Below are 25,906 nucleotides of genomic sequence, written 5' to 3' on the forward strand. Positions count from 1 at the left end.
GCCGCTTAAGCGAAAAGGAAAGGAAGGGGCTGAGGCTGTTAGGAATGGGAGGGAGTTGAAGTCCAAAACACCTGGAGGCCAAAGTTTGCCCAGGCCTGCACTAAACAAACATTGTCCCAGGAACCAAAGTGTTGTGGAAGAGATGCTTGGCGCCGAGAATCACGCACCAGGGAGAGGGGAGCAAGGGGGGGGGGGAGAAGGAGAGGGGGTGGGGGGACCCCGAGAAAGAAGCAAAGGGGGGAAGGAAAGGGAGGGGAAGGGCTCCGTTTGATGGCGGCGGGGGGGGGGGGGAGAGGAGTGGGAGCTACTTGCCTCCCTTCCTCCCCATCCAATGGGGGCGGGCGGAGGCACGGGGCGTCCAATCGGTGCCGAGGAGGGCCCTGGGCGTCGCTTGGCAACCGGGCAATACTTTGGGTGGGGGGGGGGGAGGGAAACGGGCGGCGTATTTGCATGCGCGGAGTGATTAGTGGGTTTGAAAAGCGAGCCCGGCTGCGGCTGCTTTCCCGCTCTGGCGACGGCGGCGAAGGGGAGAGGGAGGAGGAGGAGGAGGAGAAGGAGGAAGAGGAGGAGGAGGATGGCGGAGGTCAGGCGGCGCTAATGGGCCGAAGGAGAGGCAGGCAGGCAGGCAAGCCGGGCGCACCCACGCGGGGAGGAGGAGGAAGAGGAGGAGGAGGCCCTTGAACCCGCACCAATCGGCAGAGGTGTGTGCCCCCCTCTCTCTCTTCCTCCCCCTCCCTCCCTCCCTCCCTCCTTGCTTCCTCTCTCCCTCTCTCCCCCTCCCTCCCTGCCTGCCTCCCTCCCTCCCGCGCCTCGACTCCACTCACATCCTCTTTCTTTCTGCCTCTCCAGTCAGTGACAGCCCATTTTATTGTCAATCTCTGTCTCCTTCCCAGGAACTCAAGATCACACAACCAGCAGCTTCCGTGGAGAAAAACTCTTTGGGGCGGCGAGCCCTGGGAAAGGCGCCTTCGCTTCGAATCAGGGGCGCCGCCGGGAGACGCCATTGACAGCCGCTTTGACAAGGAGCCAGGATGCCTCGCAAAGGTAAGTCGGCGGCGGGTTGCGCCCTCCTTCCCCGACCCAGGCGGGTCTCCTCTCGCCAGCCCCCCTCCCCCCTCGTTTCAGCAAAGCACTCTCTCGCACACCTCACTTTCTCGCCTTCCGGGAGGGATTCCGGAGCAGAGCGGGAGCCCAGTCCCCAAATTCCCCAACTCTCTTTCCTTGTTCGCTCCACATCTCTCCCTTCTTGCCTTCCTCTCCCTTTCACGCCCCCAGCTCTCCCTCCGTGCTTCCTTCCCACCATCACGACCCTCCTCTCTCTCCCCCCCACTCTCTCTCTCGCGAAATATTCCACCGACACCACCAGCCCCTTCCTTCTGGCCTTACAAAGCAGGGGCTCCGGGCAGACTCCCCTCATTTTCCAGAGACCGAGGAAGGCTGAAGCGGAAGCCCGACTGTGCCATCCCCCACCTGCTTCCCAGCGAGAGAAAGAAAGGGCTTAGTTTTCTTTCTCGCCTTTGCTTCTTCGCCCGCTTGGTTTTCCGGGCAAGTTGGAGTGGCACCCCCTCCTTTCCTCTTTTGTGTGTGTGTGTTTATGTGTTTTGTATTGCTCATAGCTGGTGTATGGAGGTGGTGATCTTCTGAGCAAATTCTCCCCCCCCCCTCCACCTTCCTCGAGTTATCTCTGGTGGGGATCAGGAAATTAGGTCTGGGGAGAGGTTCTGGTGGGAGAGAGGGGAAAGCAGAGCCTCCTTCTAGGCCAAGGCAGGTCCAGAGCCGAGCTGAAGGGCTGTCACTCTCAAGCAGTCGCCGCCAGGTTGTTTCTAACCTCCCTCCAAAAAAACCTTTCAAAACAAAACGCTAAACTTACCCACAACTAAAGTGAATGGGCAAAACTTTCTAAGACAATTGCAACCGGGCTAAAATAACAACAACAGCAACAACAACAACAACAACAAACTATACTTATAATTATATAATAATAAATTATTATTATTATTATTATTATTATTATTATAAATTTTATTATTGCTATTATTATGAAATGGGATGTCTTATCTTCCCCAGCCGCACTTCCTCCTCTCTTGGGATTTTTGCATTGCTTCGATTTTCTTGGGGGAAGGTTGGAGAGAGAGAGAGAGGCCTGTCCCTCAATCGTTGCTTTAATCTAGGAGAGAAACCAGATCCTCGCTTCCTTTTTCGAAGGGAAAGGCTTGACTGGTTGCAATACTCCCTCGTTCCCTCTCTGTGTTTTTATCTGTTTTCCAAAGCACTTCAATGGTGTCGCTCAGAGGCTCGGCAAATGCCACGATTCCACGGGGAAACCCTAATGAAGTCCCCCTGCTCCCCATGATCCCCGGCGGAGAAGCCGAGGCCTGGCGCTGCCTTACATTCTAGGGGCGAAATGGGAGAGAAAGGGCACTTCATTCAGGCCCAGACTTGGCTAGGAAAGGGCCTAGAAAGAAAATCAATAGATAGACTAAACTTCCGGCTTGCCTCTGCCTCCCTCCAGGGTGGGTGGAAAGGGAGGAGAGTTGTATGTCTCCTTTGGAAAGTCCTCAAGACTCCAGAGGCGAGGGAAGGGAAGGGAAGGCCCCTCTCTTCAGACCAGGCCGCCCCCAAAAGAGAAAGTTTCCAGGCCCGGCTGGCGACTGATGCGCCTTGGGAAGCGAGGCCCTTCCTTGTGGCAGCTTTATAGGCCCCGAATAATCATTGCGGTCTCTGGCAATAAATCGTTTTACGGCCGGCGACCTTTGCAAGCGTCTCCAAGGCCTGGTCCTCGGGATCGTAAAGAGTGCGGCGGAGGGGAGGCTCAGAGTCCCAAAGACTGAGTTGAAGGCCAGATTTGGAGCCTCAAAACGAGGAAGCCTCGCTGGGGACGGAAGGGGGGGGGCTCCCAAGACCGATCCCCCTCCTCAACGCCGGAGCTTCTTTCCTCTGCCTACCTGTGCCTCTTGGTCAGAGATCGATGAATGGCTCACTCTCTAGGGAGCAAGTGGCCCAAAGAGCAGGTCTCTGGCCAAGGGAGAAAGAAGCGCCTCCATCGTCGCGGGCTTACGGGTGGGGGAGGAGAAGTAGAAAAGGCCCAAACACATCATATTTCTCCCCCCCCCCCTTTACCCAGCCGCCCCAAAATTATAATGGGTTGTATTTTTTAAATTTATATATCTCTGCCTGAAACTGTCCGGATGTTTGTTGCAAGCACCCATAAGTGCTACACATTTTTGCAGCACCCCAAATTATCTCCACCGCCTCCATTAGTAACAGAGTCTGGAAGCCTTCACAATGGTCTCTTTCCCCCTCGGAACTACACTAAACTCTGCTTCTCACGGTTCGCAGTGTGTGAACGACTTCTGGTGGACGCGTGTGGCTGGGCAGACGTGTTTGGGGTATTAAAAGGGCGCTTTTTGGAAAAGAGGGAGGCCCCGAGGAAGCGAGGCAGGGGATCCCCAAAAGTGGGCCCAAGAGAGGCCTTTTTCTCGCCTCTTAATCGGACGCCTCTGGAAAGTGGAGTAAATATTTACAACCGGCAGGCTCGTTCACGCTGCGAGAAAGTCCTTGTTGCAGGTTGATATTCTTTCTTTCTTTTTCTCACTTTTTATGGGAAATAAATGGCTTTTGAAGGAGCGGGAGACTGACTTACAAATCCAACCGGATCTGTTTTGGACTGGGGCAAATGCCCTAAAGAGTTCTGTGTTGTTTTTTGGGGTTTTTTTTTTAAAAGGAGAAAGAAAGAAAAGTGTGTGTGTATGTGTGCATGAGAAAGATTGGAATTATTTTCATTGCAGAAAGAAGGGAATGGGAGATTCTTGAGGACGCTTTCAAAAACAGCGGGGAGAGAAGACTTGGGGAGAGAGGGGGCTGAAGAGAACCAAGGCTGTCCCCATTTCATTATTTTACCTCCTCTATCTCTGTGTCCTCTCCCTCCCTCTCCTTCCCTCACCCCCCAAAAGCAAAACCTCTTGAATAGGTTCTTTATTGTAATTGTCTCACCCCAATTGAGCGCCCCACTGAGCTGTTGTATCTTTTTACAACCTCTAACAACTCACACCAGTAACATAATTACCTCGAGATATTTATAACGAGAAATTACTTTTCCATTTTTTCCTCTGGCCTAAGAAACTGGGAACCTAAGGGATCAGAGAGGAGGATTTTTTTTTAAAGTAAAAAAACCTCCTTCACTTAAATATCTTTATTTATATGTGTGTGTGTATAGTGTATGTATGTGTGTGTGTATATATATATACACACACACATATATGTTTCTCCAAATCTCAGAACAAGGGGGATTATTATAAAATTATTAAAATATATATTTGCGTGTATGTATGTATAATTTGTGTGTGTATGTTGCTCCAAACCTCAGAACAATTATTATAATACATACATACATACATGCGTGTGTGTATGTGTGTGTGTGTGTGTGTGTGTGTGTGTATATATATATATATATATATATATATATATATATATATATATATATATATGAGTGTGTGTATAGGTTGCTCCAAACCTCAGAAGAAGAAGGGGAATTATTATAAAATTAGAATATATATGTGTGTTTGTGTGTGTGTATATAAGTTGCTCCAAACCTCAAAACAAGTAGCGAGATTATTATAAAATAATATATGTGTGTGTGTGTATGTGTTTGTATACAGTGTGTGTGTGTATATATGCACGCGCGCGCACACATTAGACATACACACACAAACATATATATATATATATATATATATATAAAAAATTTTATAATAACCCCCTGCTTGTTCTGAGGTTTGGAGCAACTTTTTAAGAGGCAGCCTCCCCCACGGTGGGCAAGCTTTGGGGTTGCCCAGGCTGTCTGGGTCAAGGTGGGCCCTGGGGAAGGAAGGGAAGGGGGGCTCCGGTTGCCCCTGGGTCCTTTGTAAGTTGGGGCTGTTTGGGCCCTGGAGTTGGGGCGCTTCGGCAGAGAGGAGGAGGAGGAGGAGGAAGCCGAAGAGGCGGCTGGACGAGGCCTGCCTCCCTGGGCTGGGAAGGGGAGTAAAATGGAAGCCATTGTTCGCCTCCGCTCGCCTTTGTCCTCGCCCTTCTCGCCCCCTCCGAGCCTTACTTTTTTAAAGCACTGAGGCGAGGTAGACAGCGTGTGTCACAGGACAGGGGAAAGGGGGAAGACCTAAAGACCAAAAAAAGAAAGGGAAAAGTCGGCCACAATCTGAGGAGGTCTCACTTTCCAGGCCTGGCTGGCTCTCCCCCCTCTTTCTCTGAACCCCTTTCCTCTCTTGAGAAGAAGGGGAAGGTGTCCCCGCCCCCAAAGAAGGCCCAGAAAGTCGTCCCAAACACGGGCTTCAACATCAACAACAACATCCATATTCACATGGGCTCTAGGTAAACAAAAATGGGCCCCTTCCCCCAAAAAACTTTGCTTCTCCTCCGAGAAAGGGCTTGGGCATCCCCCAAACTTTGCAACCCCTCGCCGCTGGCTTCAAACCCCATCAGATCGCCCCAAGGTGTCGGCCCCGTGTTTACAAATACAGGCGCCCAAAGTGTCACAGAGCACCACTCGAGGGGCTGGGAACAGAGCGAGATCCCCCTTTGTGTGTGTCCCGAGTCCTTTCAAGGGCAAGGTTTCCCACTGCCTCTCCCTGCAAGGGGCCCTTCGGTGTGGGGAGTGGGGGTGGCGCCCTTTGCGAAGCCCTTGGCCTGCTCCTAAGGCTCCCTCTCCTCTCTCCTCCTTCTTAGCGGGAAGACTTTAACCAGATGTGCGAGCCCTTCACCTGCAGGAGAGGAGAGTCCATCACGCGTCAATCAGGCAAGTGGGGTCCGGTCTCCTTCTCCAAAAGCATGTTGTCTTCTTGGTTTTTTTTTTTGGGGGGGGGGGGGGCATTTCAGAGCCTTTCACTCCTTTCAAAGATTCGGTCTGGCCCTTTTGGAGGTGAGGGTTTGGGGCGGCGGGAGTGTGAACCAGGAAAATAAAATCATACAAATTGGGAGGCTTCTGATGCCTTGGAGAGATGGGTCGAATATTTTGGGGGGTGTCCCTTGATGTCGCCCGCCCCCACCGTGACTGATACCTGTGTCCTCCTTCCTAGAGCCCGATAGAGCGATCTGCCTGGGATTTTGCCTCCTGCAGCCACCATGCAGAACAGTAAGTGAGCTTTCCCTTCTCTTTCACGCGTGGATGCCGGCTTGAGAGTGCAGAGCTGGAAGGACTGACTTGTGGCTTTTGGTCTTTGGCTGCTGGGAGGCCGTGGGGGGGGGGGGGGGGGGAGGTGAACGAGTTCCACATTTTCAAAGTCTTCTTGTGAGTCAAGCAATTTCATTGGGAAAGAGAGAATATGTGGATTTAAGAGAGTTCCCACACACAGTGATGAGCGGGCTGGTGCCTAGGAAAATAAAATGTAACACTAGTCAGCACTCATTTTGGTGCCTCAAATGTTAGCTTCCTTCTGGGTATATTTGACCGGCTGGTTTCAAAGATGGCACCGGTTTTCCCCTATCCGCTCTAGTTTTTGAGTAAAGACCATACCATCTACCAGTTTATTGTCGAAGGCTTTCATGGCCGGAATCACTGGGTCTTGGTTTTTAGGCCGGTGCATTGGGTAGACCTCATCAGCTCTAGAATTTTAGATATCATTGTTATCATGGTTTTCTATGGGCGAACAGATAGCAACTAGTAGATGGGATGCTGTGAGTTTTCCGGGCTATATGGCCATGTTCCAGAAGCATTCTCCCCTGACGTTCCGCCCACATCTATGGCAGGCATCCTCGGAGGTTGTGAGATTTGTTAGAAACTAGGCAAGTGGGGTTTATATATCTGTGGAAGGTCCAGGGTTGGAGAAAGAACTCTTGTCTGTTGGAGGGAAGTGTGAATGTTGCAATATTAATTGAGAATACAGAAATGCTGGACCACTCTAACAACCATTATGTCAGACTAGACAGAGAAGCCATTGAAATCCACAAGCATGTGGACAATTTCAGCAGAAATTGAACAAAATCTGGCTACCAGTATTTTATAAACTATAAAATCAGGACAATAAATAAAGAACAACACTCTAAAAACAGAGGAATTCCAGACAAGAAAAAAATCAGAGCCAGCTAACACCTCCCAACAAAGGATTCCGCTGGCAGGAATCAACCAGGCTTTGAAGTAGCAAGGCTTTTCAGTGCTAATCAAGGTGATTGATTGCAACATTCACACTTCCCTCCAACAGACAAGAATTCTCTCCCCCCACCTTCCACCGATATATAAACCTCCCTTGCCTAGTTTCCAACAAACATCTCAACCTCTGAGGATGCCTGCCATAGATGTGGGCGAAACGTCAGGAAACTTCTGTAACATAGCCAGAAAACTCACAGCAACCCATCTACTCGTTGCTATCTGTTCGCCCATAGAAAAAACCATGATCTCTAAACACATGAGCTGATGAGGCCTTTCCAATGCCATTTTCTGAATCAGAGCCTCAAGTAACCCCAGGCACCGGCCTAAAAACCAAGACAAAAAGTGTTGTTGTTTTATTGTTGAGTGTCACTGGTCCCACCTGGAGGCTTCTCCCAGGCCAAACTTCCTCGGAGGTGCCATTCAGTTCAGAGTGACTGGGATGTTTTGCGGGCCTGGCGAGGCCGCTCTCTGCGCGTGGATCCTAGGCGGGCATCCACCTCTTCTTTCTGAATGTTTACGGGTGAGAAAAGTTCTCTGAACCGGGAAGTGTTTTGCATTTCGACCTGTTTTGTTGCCGAGCTCATCTCCCAAACTGTGGCTGCAGTGAGGAAGGGAAACGGAGAAATAGAGGGGGGCTTTGGCAGCTCGGTGGATGCAGTGGATCGTGCCGAAGAAACCCGAGCCGGCCTGTGTGCCTCCATGGAATAGAAATGTGGGGGTGCCTTTAAAAGCGTGACCCAATTCCAGAAGGAACGGCCTTGCGCCGCGTTTCCTTTCAAGGGTTTCCTTTTAGAGCCGGGGCCTCGGCTGGCGGCAAGGCGAAGGAATTGCCCGCCGCTTCGCCGTTCGGCCCTGTTGTCTCCACGAAACCCGGGCAGGCAGAGAGAGCCACCAAGGCCGGCTTCCAGGGAGACGCCGCGTCTGTTGTTTGTCGTTGTTGTCGTTGTCGCTTTCGCGGCTGCCATTTCCACGCAGGGAATTCCAATCTGCTCCCAAACCGAAAGCGTGGCGCGTCTGTCTCTGCTTGGAACTGGGGTCCTGGAAAACGAGTTCCAGATCTTTGCTCTGATTTACAAATGGTCCCGCGTCCCTCAGCCTGGTTCTGGGGTTTTGGAGGCCTTGCGGGTGTGCGTGTGTGTGTGTGCGATTTCTTTGTCGCAGGGAAAGGAAGGAAGATGGTGCGGCCTCTGGGGTCCGAATTCGCTTGTAGAATCTGTTTGTGGAAGAGGATCGGGACCCTCCATGTCTTCGAAATTGGCCCCATCTGCACTGACCATTTGATGCAGTTTCAAACCGGTACTGAAGAAAATGATTTCGCTGTGCAGGTGATTATTACATAGGAAAATCTGGAACCAGTTGGAAGACCGGATAGGGATTTCACAAGCCTACAAAAGGGAGTATTTTGTGTGTTTTTCCTGGGAATGTGTTGTCTGCCCACCGCAGTTGGAAAGTCAATCTTGAACTGCCTTAAATGGTCGGTGTAGACGGGGCTTTCTCCCTAGAACTTGGGCTCCCTCCACCCCCTTGACTTGTAAGGCAAGGTGTCTCGGGGTTTGAGTGGGGCTGGGTGCCCAATGAAGCCTCGTTTCCCAGAACCTTCTCTGTGTGAAAATCTCCTGTCTACTCTTGGCACTCCATGCATTTCGCAGAGTTTTCTTAGGCGAGGATGGTTTTGCCCATTCCTTCCTCTAAGACTGGATCTGCACTGCCCTATATCTCAGTTTCTGGTTCCATATTATCCCAGATTATCCCAGTGTAGACTGACTCCTATAATCCAGCCCAAAGCAGATAATCTGGGATCAGATCCTGGGATATAGGGCTGTGTAGATCCAAGTCTAAAACACAATCATCAGCAGCTGATACTGGTTGTCTGTCTCCCATCCAAGTCCTAACCAGGGCCGAGCAATTTCAGAGGGGGTCGGGTGCCCTGGAGGCATTTGCTTCCTCAGCGATGTGTCTGGGGAGCAGGACGGATGGCTTTCCAGCGCCCTCCTTTACTGCAGAGTCGGCAGAGGATGGGGGCCTCGGTTAGGGTCGGCTCAAGCAGGGCTGTTCTTAAACCCCTTGGATTCAAGGCGGAAACAAAGGTGTCTCAACCTCCAAGAGAGACCAAGGCCTGTAGCTCTTGCTGTAGGTCTCAACTAGAGCAGAATCACTGGGTCAGTAGGAAGGGTCTACTAGCACCAAATTCAAAGGGTCTGCTCTGTCGACGAAGCAATAGCCCTGCAAGGCTGTCGGGAAAGACAAAGGCTGGTTCGACACTACCAAATAATGCAGTTTGAGTGGGTTGCTGTGAGTTTTCCGGGCTGTATGGCTATGACCCAGAAGCATTCTCTCCTGACGTTTCGCCCGCATCTATGGCAGGCATCCTCAGAGGTTGTGGGGTCTGTTGGAAACTAGGCAAGTGGGGTTTATATATCTGTGGAAGGTCCAGGGTGGTAGAAAGAACTCTTGTCTGTTGGAAACAAGTGTGAATGTTGTAATAATTAATCACCTTGATTAGCATTGGAAAAGGCCTGGCTGATTCCTGCTTGGGGGAATCCTTTGTTGGGAGGTGCAGTTTGAACTGCCGTGTATGCCCTCCCTATGATGCAGTGCATTATATGGTTCTACAGTGGCCATATAATACAGTTCAACCTGCATGATTTGGCAGTGTGGAACCAGCCTTATCTGTGGAATTTGTTTCTTTTGGGACTTTGAATGCCGGGTTTGCCCACTTGGAAAAGATCAAACTGTGGCCCGTTTACACTGACCGTTTCATGCAGTTCAAAGCTTAGCTTCACACTGCTGCAGCTAGACGACACAAAGCGTGCAAACGAAAGTCCTTCATTAATGCTCTGTGATGTACGTCATCGCCATTCGAGCCTCCAACTGGTTCTAGGATTTCTTAGGTCTGCACAGCAAAACCACATTCCTCAATGCCGGTTTAAACTGCATTAAATGGCCAATGTAGATGTTTTTTGTATCAGTAATGATTTGAGAAACTGCAAGTCGCTTCTGGTGTGAGAGAATTGGCCGTCTGCAAGGACGTTTCGCCCCAGTTTTACCATTCTGTGGGAGGCTTCTCTCATGTCCCCGCATGGGAAGCTGGGGCTGACAGGCGGGAGCTCCCCCTACTCCCCCATTCGAACAGCAGACCTTTCGGTCAGCAGTCTTGCTGGCACAAGGGTTTGACCCATTGCGCCATGGGGGACTCCTGCCAATGCAGATGAGGCCTAGGGATTATTTCTCGGATTCATATTCCCGGGGCGCCTGCGCAGAGACTGGATCTGCATCTTCACTGTAGAATGACTGCAGTTCAATCCCGCTTTCATTGCCAAGGTTCCATGCTGTGGGAGTGTGCCTCTAGCCTTCTGGGCCAAAGAGTGCTGATGCCTCCCTAAACTAGAGACTTCGGCATTCCACAGGATGGAGTCATGGCGGTTCAAGAGGTCTCAAGCTGCATTCGTTTGGAAGTGTGGATTCCCGGCCTGGTCGGGGCTCCCTCCGGGCTCAGAGGCGCTGCGGAGCCGCGTCCCAATTGCCAGCATATGCTTCTCCCCCGTCGGCCCCCTCCCTCCGCCTCGTCGCTCTCCGGGGAAATCAGGGCATTGATTGAGGGCTCACCTTCGCCAGGCCCAGACGGGAGGGAAAGGCCCCTTCGACGCTGACCATTGAGGGTAGCGCCAAACCGGGATTGAAGAAAAGGGTTCCACTGTGCAGAGGTTACATAGGAAATCCTGGAATCGCTGGGTTGCTGAGAGTTTTCCGGGCAGTATGGCCTTGTTCCAGAAGCATTCTTTCCTGAAGTTTTGCCTGCATCTATGGCAGGCATCCTCAGAGGTTGTGAGGTCTGTTGGAAACTAGACAAGTGGGGTTTATATATCTGTGGGATGTTCAGGGTGGGAGAAAGAACTTTTGTCTGTTTAGACAGGTGTAAATGTTTCAGTTGGCCACCTTAATTAGCACTGAATAGCCTTGCAGCTTCAAAGTCTGTCTGCTTACTGCCTGGGGGAATCCTTTGTTGGGAGGTGTTAGCTGGCTCTGATTGATTCATGTCTGGAATTTCTTTGTTTTATGAGTGGTGTTCTTTATTTGCTGTCCTTATTTTAGAGACAGACCTTGAAGTTGAAAAGCTATTCAATGCTAACCAAAGTGGCCAATTGCAACATTCATACCTGCCTCAAACAGACAAGAGTTGTTTTTCCCACTCTGGACTTTCCACAGATATATAAACCCCACCTGCCTAATTTCCAACAGACCTCACAATTTCTGAGGGTGCCTGCCATAGGTGCAGGCGAAGCGTCAGGAAAGAATGTTTCTGGAACATGACCATACAGCCCGGAAAACTCTCAGCAACCCAGTGATTCCGGACGGGGACAAAGAGAGAGAAGGAGATGAGAGAGTGGGGGGAGGGAGAGCTTGCCTGTATATTTCCACTGGGGAGAGAAAGAAGTGCCCCCTCCTCGAGAATTCAAGGCCTCCTTAGCTTGCAGGAGGCAGCACATATTCAGCTATCCCAGGGCAAAATCATAGGCTGGATCTACACTGCCATATAATGTAGTTTGAACTGCCTTATATGGATTTGTAGTACGGTCATACAATGCAGTATAAAGGAGGAAATCATGAAAATGAACAATATCTGGCTACCAGTATTGAAAAACTCTACAATTAGGACAGTAAATAAAGAACACTCTGAAAACAGGGGAATTCCAGACATTACTCAATCAGGGCCAGCTAACAACGCCCAACAAAGGATTCCCCAGGCAGGAATCAGCCAGTCCTTGACTCTGCAAGGCTTTTCAATGCTAATCAAGGTGATTAATTGCAACATTCACACTTGTCTCCAACGGACAAGAGTTATTTCACCCACCCTGGACATTCCACAGATATATAACCCCCCTTGCCTAGTTTCCAGTATACCTCACAACCTCTGAGGATGTCTGCCATAGATGTGGGCGAAAGGTCAGGAGAGAATGCTTCTGGAACATAACCATACAGCCTGGAAAACCAGGCATGGGCAAAATTGGGCCCTCCGGGTGTTTTGGACTCCAACTCCCACAATTCCTAACAGCCGGTAAGTTGTTAGGAATGGTGAGAGTTGAAGTTCAAAACACCCGGAGGGCCCAAGTTTGCCCATGCCTGGTCTATACTGACCATATAATGCAATTCAAAGTACATGATATGGCCGTGTAGATCCATCCATAGGGAGGTGCAGTAGCTGGGGCTGGATTGGGGCCGTGGGTTTGAGAGAGGAGGGGGGCCTGGGCGATTCCTGTGTAATCCAGGGCAAGGGGAGGAGGAAGAGAGGTGGAGAGAGAGAGAGAAAGAGGCTGGGAATCAATATCTAAGGGTGGTGTGCGAAAAAAAGGAGGGGGGTCTTTGGACCCCCTCCACGAAAACTCTCCTTCTAATGGTGTGTCCCAGAAGCCGAGAGAAAGAGCAATACGTAGAGAGAGAGAGAGAGAGAGAGAGAGAGAGAGAGAGAGAGAGAGAGAGAGAGAAAGGAGGGCTCTCTTGCCCTAGATGCTTTCTTTCTCTCCTTGCAGAAAACCTGCGAGTTAGTTCCTGGCTTTCTGGGGTGGCTTTTCCTTGGCGCTCCCTCCCCTCCCCCTCCCCCTCCCCCTCCCTCCCCTCCTTTTCCTCCCTCCCCGCCTCGCGTGTCACTTCGGATTTATCCCGGCGGGCCGCGCGCCCCCTCGGTTGTGTCCGCACTGGCCCCGTGGCTACCTTAAAAAGTCGCTTCCCCTCGAAGGGGAAACGAGTAGAGTTCAATCTCGTCGGAGTGATACCCAAATCCGGACAGAAAGGGTCGTTTTTATCCTGCTCCTATTTGTCGTGACGATGCAATTTTCAAAAGCGGAGCGGTGTCATAAAGTGACATGTCTGCCACAAATGCTCCAACTGATCTTTTCAATTAGCCTTCCATGCATGATCCGGGGCGACTTCCGCCTATTCCCAGAAATTAAGCTCAAACTTGACGTGCAGCTAGTTTTATTTTAAAGACAAATGTCAGAGAGACTCATCATATTTTCCCCCTCTTCTATATTTGGAGCTTATTTATTGCTTCGGAGCCGAGGCTCCTGGAGTCAATTTAGCAGGAGGCTCCAAAGAGAGGAAGGAAGGAAGGAGGAGAGCAGGACTCAGAGAGAGAGAGACAGAGAAAGAGAAAGAGAGAGACACAGAGAGCTGGCGCAGACCTTCTCCAGGGACCCTTGGGCCTCCAAAGCCTAAAGCTGCAGGTTGGGGATCCTTTCCGAACCCTCTTTCGAGAGAAATGCACAGGTTCTAGGTGCGGGAGAGAGGGATTGGGGCAAGGAGGTCCGGTTTCATGAGCCTTGGTTGGCTCTGGGAGGATGCAAGGAGGCTCTTCCAAACCCAGACCACCTCGATGGCTTCATAAGAACAGCAACGATTATTATTATTATTATTACTATTATTACTGGTATTATCATTTTCTTCCTTTTTTGCTATGGGTAGAGGGAGGAGAGAAATTGGAGGGATTTCTTAGTGGTAGCTTTGTGTGTGCATGTGTGTTAGAGATGTGGAAAAGAGGGGTCACCTCTTGGCTTCACCCTTTGGGATCTAGAGGGAAGGAAAGGGGGGGGGGAGGCAGGTGGATTGGATGGTCTCTGGGGCGGCGATCGGGGACCGAGAAGCTTTCCCCGACCCCACCCCACCCACCCCACGCCGGAGAGGGGCCGGTTCTCCTCCTCCTCCTCCTCCTCCTCCTCCTCCTCCTCCTCCTCCAGCCCAGCCCTCCCCCTTCCCATCCCCTCTTTCCCCCCAACCGCCGCCGCTTTCGCCCGCTTGCTGCTGCTGCTGCTTCCGCCGCCAAGTCCATGGAAAGCATGACTCTGAGCGAGAGTGGGTACTACCCCAAGGCGGCTCTTGCGGCGGGGGGGGGGGGGAGGCAGGGCTGGGGCTTTGATGGGGGAAGAGGGGGAAATGGGGGGACTGGGGAGGGGGGCAGAGGCGGAGAGGCGCGATGGCGAGCGGAGCGGATCTCGGCGGCGGGTTCCCAGCTCTCCTGGGACGGATCGCGGTGCCTCCGGAGGAATCCGGCGAGGAGCCTGGTCTCTGGTGGGCTGTGGCGCGGGGGGCAAGGCTGGAAGGTGACCCCACGCGGGAAGAGGGGGCGGGAGCAGGGCCAGGGGGCTTCTCCGGGCGCGGAGGAGTGGGCGAAGGGCTGCTTCCCTGGGGAAGGAAGGGCTTTGTGTGCGGGGTGGAGAGGACGCGCCACAACCTGAGCAGGAAGGAAGGAAGGGTCTTTTCCCAGTGAGAGGCTCCCTTTGCCCCCCAAATCCCCACGCCCTCGCTTCCCTAAGCCCCGGGGGTGCCCTTCCCTTCCTTCCCTTCCATCTCAGGTTAGCCGAGGCACCCATTTCTCCTTCTCTTCCTCCCCCGCCCCGCAGGTCACAGCGGCGTCAACCAGCTCGGCGGCGTGTTCGTGAACGGCCGGCCGCTGCCCGATTCCACCCGGCAGAAAATCGTGGAACTGGCCCACAGCGGGGCCCGGCCCTGCGACATCTCCCGAATCCTGCAGGTGAACATGGCCGGTCGCCGCCCCGGCTCCTCCGGCCCCCCACCCCCGCCCCCTTTGCTGTGCTTCCCTATGCTATGCTATGCTATACTATGATGTGATATACGTGGGTCACCCACGGGGGAGGATGCGGGGACAGCGCTTTGGGTGGGGCGCCCCTCTGGGCCGAAGGGGGCTCCGGTGGGGATCAGGAAGCGCCTTCCTCCTTCTCCTCAACCCTCCTGGGCCAATCTGCCTCTAATTCCTAGGGCTCTGTGTTGTCGAAGGAAGGCTTTCATGGCCGGTATCATTGGGTTGCCGTGAGTTTTCCGGGCTGTATGGCCATGTTCCAGAAGCATTCCCTCCTAATGTTTCGCCCACATCTCTGCCAGGCATCCTCAGAGGTTTTGAGGTCTGTTGGAAACTAGGCAAGTGAGGTTTATATATCTGTTATATTCTCCCACACTGGACCTTCCAGAGATATATAAACCCCAATTGCCTAGTTTCCAACCTCCGAGGATGCTTGCCATAGATGTGGGCGAAACGTCAGGAGAGAATGCTTCTGGAGCATGACCAAACAGACCGGAAAACTCACAGCAATTCTAGGGCTCTGCTTCGGGAGGGAGAGTCAGAGGGACCTCCAGTAGAAATTGTCGCTTGACACTCTGCCTTCCCGCAGTGTCAAAACTTTGATTCGGATTAGCTGCCTGGAGGTGGACCGGGGGATATGAAGCTCCCCAACCTACACACACTGAGCTGGAAAAATAAAGGCTTTTTTTTAAAAAAAGGAGACTTCTGTCCAATCAAGTGTGTCTAGGTCAGAGGTGTTGAATATTCCCCCCAAGCCGCTAGGACTTCTGCATGCCAATATATATGTGTTTGTATATATTTATATGGATCTATGTCTATATCTGGATATTGAGAAACAAGAAGCATTTCTGGTCCCCTTTGAAAGAGTTAACTGGGCGTTGATGTGTCTGTGAGGAAGTGATTTGGCCAGGGATTTGGCTTAGGGATCCCGGTAGCATTCCTGCTTTAGGTTCCCCCCATATCTTCCCGACCTCCCCTCCCGACCAACCCTTAGCGTCCTGACTATTTTGAAAACTGGTCTGATGATGTCTCTAGTTCCATCCCTACCGAGATCTGACATTTTTCTCCAGTTTTTCTCCCAAACCCTTCCCCTTTACGAGTGGGTTTTTTATTAAAACAAAAAATCTCACCTTTGTAGTGTGTAGGGCCACAAATGTAATATTTTTAAGAGAAAGAAAAAAAGAAAGAAAAGAAAACCTCTCTTAAGTAAGTTCTCATACCATTTAAGGTATATTTTTGTGTTATAGACCCATGCAGATGCAAAAGTCCAAGTGCTGGACAATCAAAACGTAAGCTTGTCATTGTTTAATGCCTACTTAAACAATTTTATTTTTGTCTTGAAATTATTAATAATGTGATTTTCTGTCCGCTTCCCTGATGCAGGTATCGAATGGCTGTGTGAGTAAAATTCTGGGCAGGTATTACGAAACTGGCTCCATCCGACCGCGGGCAATCGGAGGTAGTAAGCCGAGAGTAGCGACTCCAGAAGTTGTAAGCAAAATAGCACAGTATAAACGGGAGTGCCCCTCCATCTTTGCTTGGGAGATCCGAGACAGATTACTATCGGAGGGGGTCTGTACCAACGATAATATACCCAGCGTAAGTGCCTCCAGAAACCCCTTTTCCCCTCTGTGATCTAGAACCGTCTCAGGAGGGGGGTTGTTCCTCGCTCTGACCTCCCTTCCCTTTGTTCTCCCGGGCCAAAGTGAGCCCACGCGAGCCCACCCACGCGCGTCTCCCTTTGTCCTTCGCGAGGGGGAATTTCAGGATTCATTGGAGGGGAGGGGGAATTGAAAGTATCCACGGCCAAGGAGGATCTAAACCCTGCCTTGGCTTTTGGGCTGAACAGAAATCCTCCCAAATTCAAGCTACACAAATTGGATCACAGTTGATGCCCACCAGAACCTGTGGCGAGGACCAAGGGAGGAGCCCAGTGGGTGAGTTCTGCGTGACCCCCGGTCTCATGCCATCCGGAGGCTGGTTGGTTCCCTCCACTTCTTCCGCCACCATGCGAAGGGGAGAAATGAAGAAGGGGAGGAAAGCGACCAGCCTCCACGCCTGGCTGAGGACCTGGTGCCAGGCTCACTTCCTCATCTATTCTAAAGGGGACGGTGGTAGTTGTAGTTCTCCAAATGGATCCTCAACCTCTGGGTTCGGGTCTCTTCTCCACCCGCGTCTTTTGCTTCCAACCCCCCCCTCCCCCAATCCTCTCTGGTCCTCCTGGCGATAGCCAACTTCGTTGGGCTCCAGCTCCTAGTCGCCCCATTGACTTCAGAGCCCATCAAAACCAATGGGGTCCTCCCTTCCCCATCCCATGGGCTGCTGCCAACCGACCCCTTTTACGGAAAGTCCTTGGTGGGAAGGAGGGGGGACTGTCTGTGTTCTCGGTGGGTCTGTGTCTTCTCTGAGGAATATCTCAGAGAGGTTGCAAGTGGTTGTGGGATTTGGGGTGAGGGAAGGAAGACTCTGAGTTCTCAGAAGGTCTCTCTGTCTTCTGAAACATCTCAGAGAAGTTATAAATGGTAGTGGGAATTTTGGGGAGTGAAGGGGGGGATTCTCCGAGTTCTCAGGAGGTCTTTCTCTGAGGAACACCTCAGAGAAACTGTAAGTGGTAGTGGGATTTGGGGGGAGGGAAGGGGGACTCTCTGAGTTCTCAGTAGGTCTCTCTCTCTTCTGAGGAACATCTCGGAGGGGTTGTCGATGTTAGTGGGATTTGGAGGGAGGGAGGTGGGACTGACTGACTCTCTGAGTTCCCAATGGGTCTGTCTCTTCTCTGAGAAATATCTCAGAGGGGTTGTCGGCACTAGTGGAATTGGACGAGGGGGACTCTCTGAGTTCTCAGTAGGTCTGTCTCTCTTCTGAGGAACATCTCCGAGAGGTTGGAGATACGAATGGGATTTGGAGGGAGGAAAGGAAGTACTTTCTGAGTTCTCAGTGGATTTGTCCCTTCTCTGAGGAACATCTCAGAAGAGTTGTGGATGTTTGTGGGGCGGAGGGCGAGGAAGGGAGTGCTGTATATGGTCTGCTTTCCTTCCGAGGAAAGCCCCCCTCCCTGCTGACACCGTGGGGCTGATTGCCGCCTCTCTTTCAGGTCTCGTCGATCAACAGAGTCCTCCGCAACCTGGCTAGCGAAAAGCAACAGATGGGTGCCGATGGAATGTATGACAAGCTGAGGATGCTGAACGGGCAAAGCGGGACGTGGGGCACGAGGCCGGGCTGGTACCCGGGCACCTCTGTCCCAGGGCAGCCGGCGCCAGGTAAGGCAGAAAGAGGGGAGGAGGAGGAGGAGAGAGAGACGGAGGAAGAGCTCAGGCCTATGCCCACCCCCACCCTTATCAATCCCATTTGTTTAATGACCCTTCAGAGCCTAAAGTGGCCCAACTCGCCTTGGTTGCCTGCCTTTTGACTCCGCCTCCCTCCTTCTCTCGGCCTCACCTTCCTTCGCCTCAATATCTTGTCTCTTGTCACCGTCGGGGATGTCTCGTGTGAACAGGCAGGAAGCAGAAGGGGAGGGGGAATGGTCAAGGGATTGAAAAGGATTCTGCTGCGCCCCAAATATTGAAATCAACCCCTCCCCCCCCCCCCAACATATACACACACCGCAGAAAAGACGGTGACTTTTCTGTCTTCCTTGTCCCAATCTTCCACCTCACACTGTATGGGAATCCCAACACACACACACACAGCTAGTCGATTGAAACGCGCTTTAATCAAGCACAGCCTCCCAGACACTAAACCGCTGACAGGCGAAGAATACAACATCATTGTATCAGGTGGCTCTTTAAGGGTAATTGACAAATGATGTGACTGACTGTGAGGAGAAAGCATTACCAATAATGGACCAGGAGGGAATATAAGCTTCTGCCAGCATCTCGGACAAACGGGTTACTTTCTACTGCTCTGGGCCTTGCCACGCAGCCATATAACCCAGAATATCAAGGCAGAAAATCCCACAATACTTGCTTTGAACTGCGTTATCTGAGTCCACACTGCCATATATTCCAGTTCAAAGCAGATAATGTGGGATTTCATTCAGCTGTGTGGAAGGAACTTGTGTTTGTTTTAATTCGGGTTTATTCGCCTTCTCTTCTTCCTCCCCTGCTGTCTTTGCTGGTTTCTTTTTTCCTCGCTGCAAGTGTTAGGTTTTAGATAGTATGGATGTGTCTGGAAGTTTCCTATTTGATCCCACGGATTTTCATGGAGTTTTCTTAAGCAAGGAATACTCAGGCCTTACTGACCTGCATTATATGGTCAGTATAGATCCATATAATGCAGACTGAAGTGCATTGAACAGAAGTATAAGAGTCTACACTGCCATGTAATCAATTTCAATGTAGTCAATCTGCACTGAATTCTGAATACATGAGGTCTCAGGGCCCTTCCAACAGCCTTATAACCCAGAATAGCAAGGCAGAATAACCCACAATATCTGCTTTAAACTGGGTTATTGGAGTCCACACTGCCATATATCCCAGTTCAAAGCAAATAGTATCGGATTTTATTCAGCTTTGTGGAAGGGGTCTCTGAGACGGCTTTGTCCGCTCTTTTCTCTGAAATATAGCCCATACAAGATCAGGATCAGGCGGGATCTGATGCCTTTCGGGTATTTAGCCCCGGTAGGAAATGTGGTCTCTGTGAGACAAGCAGCGAAGTGCCTTGATTCGATTTCCCCGCGTGGGTCTTCCTTGAGGAGTGCCCGATCCAGGCTGGAGCCGGTCTGGATTCGCTTCTTTCCGGAGCTGCTCCGAATTGTCGGGCGGGCGGCTCATGCCTTGCCCCAGCGGTCCTGCTCCCGACGTGGTCAAGACGGGCCTCTGTTTACCCTGAAGATTAATAGGTGTTTGCTGTAGGGAATGACAAGAGGTTAATGGGAAGGAGAAGGGGACGAGCGGCGTCTTGGCGGCTTCGGAGCGGCTCTTCCTCCAGGCCCCTCTCCCCCTCTCCCTCTCTCCCTCTCTCCTCGGAGAGGTGTCTGTCTGCCCAGCAACCTGTTCTTTCGGGGCTTTGTTTTCCCCTCGGAAAAGGAGGTTAAGACGAGAAAGCGAGCGAGCGAGCGAGAGGGGGACTGAAAGAGCGAGAGAAAGAAAGAAAATCAGTAACAATATGCGGAATATCGGGTACAAAGGATGTTTCTGTCACACGCAAGAATTTGTTATGGGAACAATTCTGTCGCTATGTAATTGCTCATTAGAGATCGTTTTGTTTCTCATTAAGGCGACATGAATAAGCGTCTAGTTGAAGGAGACAGCTGTAGAAATGTTCCACAGGAGACCTCTGGACACGATATGGCACCGCTTGCCAATTAGGCATGTCAGTTTTTTAAGAGAAGGGCGCCTTCTGGGGGGACCGGGGAGAGGCAGGGGACAGGCCCATCCCGGGCCTGGAAGAAGTGGAGGAGGACAAGGAGGACAAGTCCCCGGCCTTGTTTGGTTCCTTGGCCAAATGGATCCTGGAATCCAGCGAGGAGGTTGGGGCGCCCTTGTTGTGGTGTTGCCCGCAATGGAGAGAGCCCAGTGAAACCCCACCAGTTGCCCAAGCCACCCGAACCAGCCATATTATGTAGGTGTCTCTCACGTGGCACACAAAAAGCCCCGTGTTGCCTTTCAGGTGGAACCATTTGTGACCCTTTCCTGAGTGTTGGGGGATCTGAGCTGTTAGGTTCAAAATAACCCTCAGTTGGGGAGATTCCACCATAAATACAGCAGAGTACCAGAAGTAAACTTCATAACTGGCAGAAACTTACGTGTGGCGAACCCCCTCACTCTTAAGCTTCAGAACAAATCTTAAGCCCTGGCTATTTAAGCAAGCCTTTGGGGATTAATATGACCATAAGTATGAGGGATTCTGCATAAGAACAGGCGAAAGCAATGGCTTGAATGTTTACCAAGCTCAGTTGGTGCTAGACTTTTGATACGTTTTAATCATTTGAAAGATAATTTATGACTGATATGTATTTTTTACAGTTTTATAATATTGTGTTTCACTGTGATTGTTATTGTCTGAATCTGGCATTGAACTATGGCCATAGTTTGTAAGTCGCCCTGAGACTTCGGGAGTGAGAAGGGCAGGGTATAAGTACAGTAATTACATAAATAGGATAAGCTTCCATTCATCATGATGGTTTAAAATTGCAGAGTCAGAACTTTTGGTTCAAACATATTTATTGAAGTAAAAAGAAATAGAAAATGTCTTGGAGCTCTAGCTTACTAAGTCTCAGCTTCTAAAGAGGTAAAAGGGTAAAAAGTCAATGCAGCCATATTTTTGCTTAGAGAGAGGCGAAATCCGTAGAAAGAAAAAGCAGAAGACAATGGCGAATGGCTATAAGGCCAGCTAAGGGCAATAAAACGTTTAAAAGGAAGTTGCCTCACAGATTTCCATTGCTACTTCATCGAAGGAGGAGTGGAGACAGTGGCTAGCAGGAGGAGGAAAGACAAAGCCCTTTTGGGAAAAACACCCATAGGAACGCGGGGAAAGCAATCCCTCAACTTGGCCCTGACTCTAGACTGGCTACTCATTGAGGACTGGAAACTTGATGACACAAGAGACGTGTGCACTTCAGAGATGAAACTCAACCTTTCTAAGTGTTCCTTCAGAAGGAAGCCGCCCCTTATATTTTGAAGCATATTTTTGGTTTAAAATCGGCTTTTTGGGGGGGGGGGGGGAGGTCCGCAGTGTCGCGTTTGAGGCGAATGGTTTCTTTCAAGCAAGGACTTCCCTCCTGTAGATGGTGTCCGTATGTAAGAAAGAGGAAGAAAGGAAGGAAATTGAATCTAAACTGACATTCCCACCCATAGAAATCACCCCAGTCATGGATTAATGTTATGGTGAAGAGGAGAGCAAGAGAGAGAAAGATTTGATTTTCTGGTATGCAGACAGGATGTGGTGCTTTGAGTATTGAAATTACGGCCCTGGAGACCAGGGTTTGAATCCCCACCTGGCCATAAAGACCCATTAAGGAAAACCCATGTGATAGGGTCGCCTTAAATCGGAACCGACTTGAAGGCACGCAATAACAGAAACGCAGACGAGAGAGATAGAAGGATATAGCTAAAGAAGTTCAGGTGCTCCCCGGAGGAGAGGGTGGCCATCCAGGTGTGTCCCTCCCTTGGCGAGGCTCGCCGCGTTAAGTCACAGAGAAGGAAGGTCGATTCCGCTCCCATCTTCTCTCTTCGTGACTTTTCAAAAGGTTTAACTCAGGAAAAGTTCCCGATGGATTGTGCTCCCCTTCGGAAGTCCCTTAAACGCGCCATTTTGAAAATCGCTATCCGGTGGTGTTCCAGTTCCAATGGGAGGACTAGTACCCGACCCTAAAGAAAAGAAAAGTGACAATTATTCTCGACCCAACTGAATGTCGAGTCTTCAAGGCTCCAGTCCCCGTGTCCCCTTAAAATCGCTTGGACTCAGACCATTGTCAGCATCCTGATTCTTTGGAGGCAGCGTTTCTTTGTAAGGGAGATCACTTACTTGGTGATTTTCTGGAACCTCCCTTTTTATTTTTGTTTTAATTTTTAGAATCCGGGCTTCGGTGTGTGGTCTTTATGGGTTTTATAGCATCGTTAGCTGTTGGGGAATCTGAGCTGCTAGGCTCAAAATGACCCTCGGTTGGGGTCATTTTAGCAGAGTACCAGAAGTAAACTTCAGAACCAGCAGAAACTTACCTGAGGTGAGCTAGAATAGATTCCAGTCTTTGCAGAGTCAGAACTTGAGCTTCAAAAATATTTATTAAAGTAAAAGAAATACATTCTTGATAGAAAAAGTCTTGGAGCTAACTAGCTTACTAAATCTTATCTTCTAAAGAGGTAAAAGGGCAAAACGAGCATCCTCATAGATAGAAAGAGAAGCAGAAGACTGAAAAATGGCGAATGGCCACATGGCCAGGCCAGGGCAATAAAACATAAAAAGGAAGTTCCCTCATAGAATTTCATTGGTACAACATCAAAGTGGGGGAGAGACAGTGGCTAGCAGGAGGAGGAAAGACAAAGCCCTTTTGGGAAACATGCATAGGAATGCGGGAAACGGAATCCCTCAGCTTGGCCCTGTCTCTACTCATTGAGGATTGGAAACTTGATGACACAAGAGACTTGTGCACTTCAGGGATGAACCCCAACAAAGCCTCACTGTAGGGAGTGGGGCAAAGCTCTCAAGGAAGGCCTGCAGTCTAGATTCTCAGGGAAGTTGGTTTCGAAGGTCGTCAGATGTTGAAATAAGGCCGCTTGGACCCAGTGGAGGGAGACCCTTTCGATTGGGTTGCACCTAAGGAGGGCAAAGTTAAGACACTGACTCCCCAAACAAGAATTCTTTCCCGAAAATTTCCTCACATTTCTAGCATTACAGCAATTGAAAGCAGTAGGCTTTCTACATCCAAAAGAAAAGGAGCAGGAAAAAGGACTGAGGGAATGGGAAGGTATCCTGCTTGAGTTATTGCTCTGAGTGTTGGATAAGACCAGAGTTTCAATCCCACTCGAGCATGGAAGAAGCCACTGGGCGACCTTGGGCGAGCCACACTTTTTCGGCCTCAGAGGATGGCAATCCCTCTCGAGATAAGCCTGCCCAAATGGGTCGTGACAAACCCGAGATTATTTTGAAGGCATACACCAACCACAAGAGCAAATGTAAATGTCTTGCACTCTGCAATGCTGAAAATCGCGGGGGGGGGGGGGGGGGGGAGAGACAGACAATTTCATGGGGCGATTCTGATTCTGGAGGCAATGGCCACCAGACAAGAAGATGCTGCGGATACTTTGCTAGAGAACTGAGTACGATAGGAAAATGTGTTGTCGAAGGCTTTCACGGACGGAATCACTGGGTTGATATGAGTTTTCCGGGCTGTATGACCATGTTCCAGAAGCATTCTCTCCCGACGATTCGCCTGCATCTATGGCAGGCATCTTCAGAGGTTTCGAGGTCTGTAGGAAACTAGGCAAGTTAGGTTTATATATATATATATCTGTGAAAGGTTCAAGGTGGGAGAAAGAACTCTTGTCTGTTTGAGGCCATTCAGTGCTAATCAAGGTGGCCAACTGCTACGTTAACACTTGCCTCAAACATACAAGATTTTTTCTCCTACCCTGGACATTCCACAGATATATATAAACCACACTTGCCTAGTTTCCAACAGACCCCACAACCTCTGAGGATGCCTGCCACAGATGAGGGCGAAACGTCAGAAGAAAATGCTTTTGGGACATGGCCATAGCCCGGAAAACTCACAGCAACTCTATGATATGAAAGTTTTTGAAGGAAACGAGTATTCTGGCACAGGGTGGGACATCCCCGAGAAAGGGCGAGCGGCGGGGAAAGAAAGCCTTTCGTTAGGGGCCTGAAGCCCGTCTCCTGGTCTTCCCGGTCTTGTCGGGGGAAGGCATTTCCACTCTTTCCTCTTCCACCCTCGCGAGGCTCTTTAGCGAGAGGTGTCGGGATATGAAATCCCACGCCCAGCATTTCTCATTGAAATGGAGGTTCTACGGTTTAGGACGTTTATCCTTACCCTTTGAACATATTTTATCACGTTTTGTAGGAAATGGGAGATGTTACGAACCCACGTTAACATCCTTTTCGAGAGGGAAAAACCCGCGTATCCTCGAATTCCTCCGGTTTCCTTTCCTGGCATTTGCAACCGGCGCTGTCAGTTTCCAGGAAAAGGGATCTAGCTTCGATTATTTCAGCAAAACAATCGAAATTTTAAAATCCCATTTTGGAGATGTCCTCCTTTTAAAAAGGCATGGGAAGTTAGATCTGAATGGAGTTGCTGTGAGTTTCCCGGGCTGTATGGCCAATGATCCAGAAGCATTCTCTCCTGGCATCTCGACCACATCTGTGGCAGACATCCTCAGAGGTACTTCACAAGTTCTGGGGGTGCCTGCCATAGATGTGGGCGAGACGTCAGGAGAGAATGCTTCTGTTCTGGAACGTGGCCATACAGCCCGGAAAACTCACAGCAACTCCATTCAGATCTAACTTCCCATGCCTTTTTAAAAGGAGGACATCTCTAGCAACCCTTCCATAACACATTGAAGGGAGAATTCTCGCCAAGGTTTCCGCGGGGACTCTGCTTTTGGTCTGAACGCCTCTCTTTTCTGGAGGTGTCGGGCTCGTTCCCGCGGCCTTGAGAGCAAGGGCCTGATCCGCCAGGCAGCGAGGGGCTTGGTTACCCCATTACTTTGCATGGGAGCTATCTTTGCTGATGCTTCAGCCGATCCCACCACTGGAAACTCCTCCAGACCTCCTGCAAGGAGATATTTACACGGGAGTAAAAGCCCCCTTATTGAGTTTTGGGCCCAGACCTATTTCCTCGGGCCAGGAAAAGTCGGAAATACCTCTTTTACTTTGATTTTTTTTTTAGCCTAGGACGCTGGTGGAGCACATTTACCTGGCAACAGATGTCTTTTGAAGGCCAACGTGTTTATTATTGGGTTGCCTGACACCCCTATTAATCACTTTTTGCCACAAAAAGGGTTGGGGAAAAACAAGGAATTCCACCCACACCGTTGGTTCCTCTCAGGCGCAAAAAGAAGGGGATGGGGCGGGGAGGCAAAGCCTTTTTCTTCCCCACTCTGAGCTAAATTAAAATTAATACAACCGGCTTTGCCCGGGAATATTCATGGGCCGCCCTAATGTTTCCCTCCCCCCCTTCCTCCTCCTCCTCCGCCTCTTCTCAGACCCATCGCTGTCTTGCTGGATTTTAAGAGTCCATTACGCCGAAAGCATAAGGCAAGGTTAGGTCTCAGAGGGGGACAAATATGGTCTCAATCTGATAAACGCCATGCAGCAGTGAATAAAATAATGGAAACATGAGGGCTGACAGAACAAAAAGAGACATCTCTATCCGGGAGAAATTCTCCAGTGATTTAGTGGTTTTAGGGATCACTGTTTCTTATCTCCCCCCCCCCCAATCCCCCCACACGCCTCCTCTCTCTCTCTCTCTCCCCTCCTTAAAAGACTAAAGCCTTCTATAGGATTTAGACACTTTCTCTTTCAACAGATGCTACACTGTTTTGATCCCGGCTCCGCAGCTGAAAGGTGCCGCAATCGGTTTGCTATCTTGCTTTCTTTCTTTTCCCCCCTCTGCTAGTTTTCCGCCTCACTGGTTAAGACACTAAGAAAGTAAGGCATGATTTTATTTCCCAGCGTCTTTTATTTTTCGCTCCCTCTCCCCCTTCCCCTTTTTTCTTTCCTGG

The 25,906-nt window shown here is 50.5% G+C and overlaps 1 protein-coding gene across 14 annotated transcripts in view; it reads left to right on the forward strand.

Annotated features, from left to right (window-relative positions):
* The window catches only part of pax6 (paired box 6), a 55,212-nt gene that overhangs the window by 13,037 nt on the left and 16,269 nt on the right, over positions 1-25,906 (forward strand). For 3 of the 14 annotated variants that reach the window (XR_010005830.1, XM_062979470.1, XM_062979522.1), the window contains exons 1-5: positions 14,086-14,232; positions 14,533-14,663; positions 15,977-16,018; positions 16,113-16,328; positions 17,821-17,986. Coding sequence is in view for 13 of the 14 variants with exons in the window: in XM_062979470.1 (XP_062835540.1) it covers positions 14,106-14,232; positions 14,533-14,663; positions 15,977-16,018; positions 16,113-16,328; positions 17,821-17,986 (682 nt within the window). In the remaining variant the exon portion in view is untranslated. Of the gene's footprint in view, positions 1-554; positions 702-893; positions 1,045-5,718; positions 5,789-6,068; positions 6,125-13,845; positions 13,985-14,085; positions 14,233-14,532; positions 14,664-15,976; positions 16,019-16,112; positions 16,329-17,820; positions 17,987-25,906 lie in introns of those variants that run through there. The other 11 variants (XM_062979747.1, XM_016992866.2, XM_062979939.1 and 8 more) reach the window with 7 other exon arrangements.

Source organism: Anolis carolinensis, chromosome 1, assembly GCF_035594765.1.
Source record: "Anolis carolinensis isolate JA03-04 chromosome 1, rAnoCar3.1.pri, whole genome shotgun sequence".
NCBI classification, from domain to species: Eukaryota; Metazoa; Chordata; class Lepidosauria; order Squamata; family Dactyloidae; genus Anolis; species Anolis carolinensis.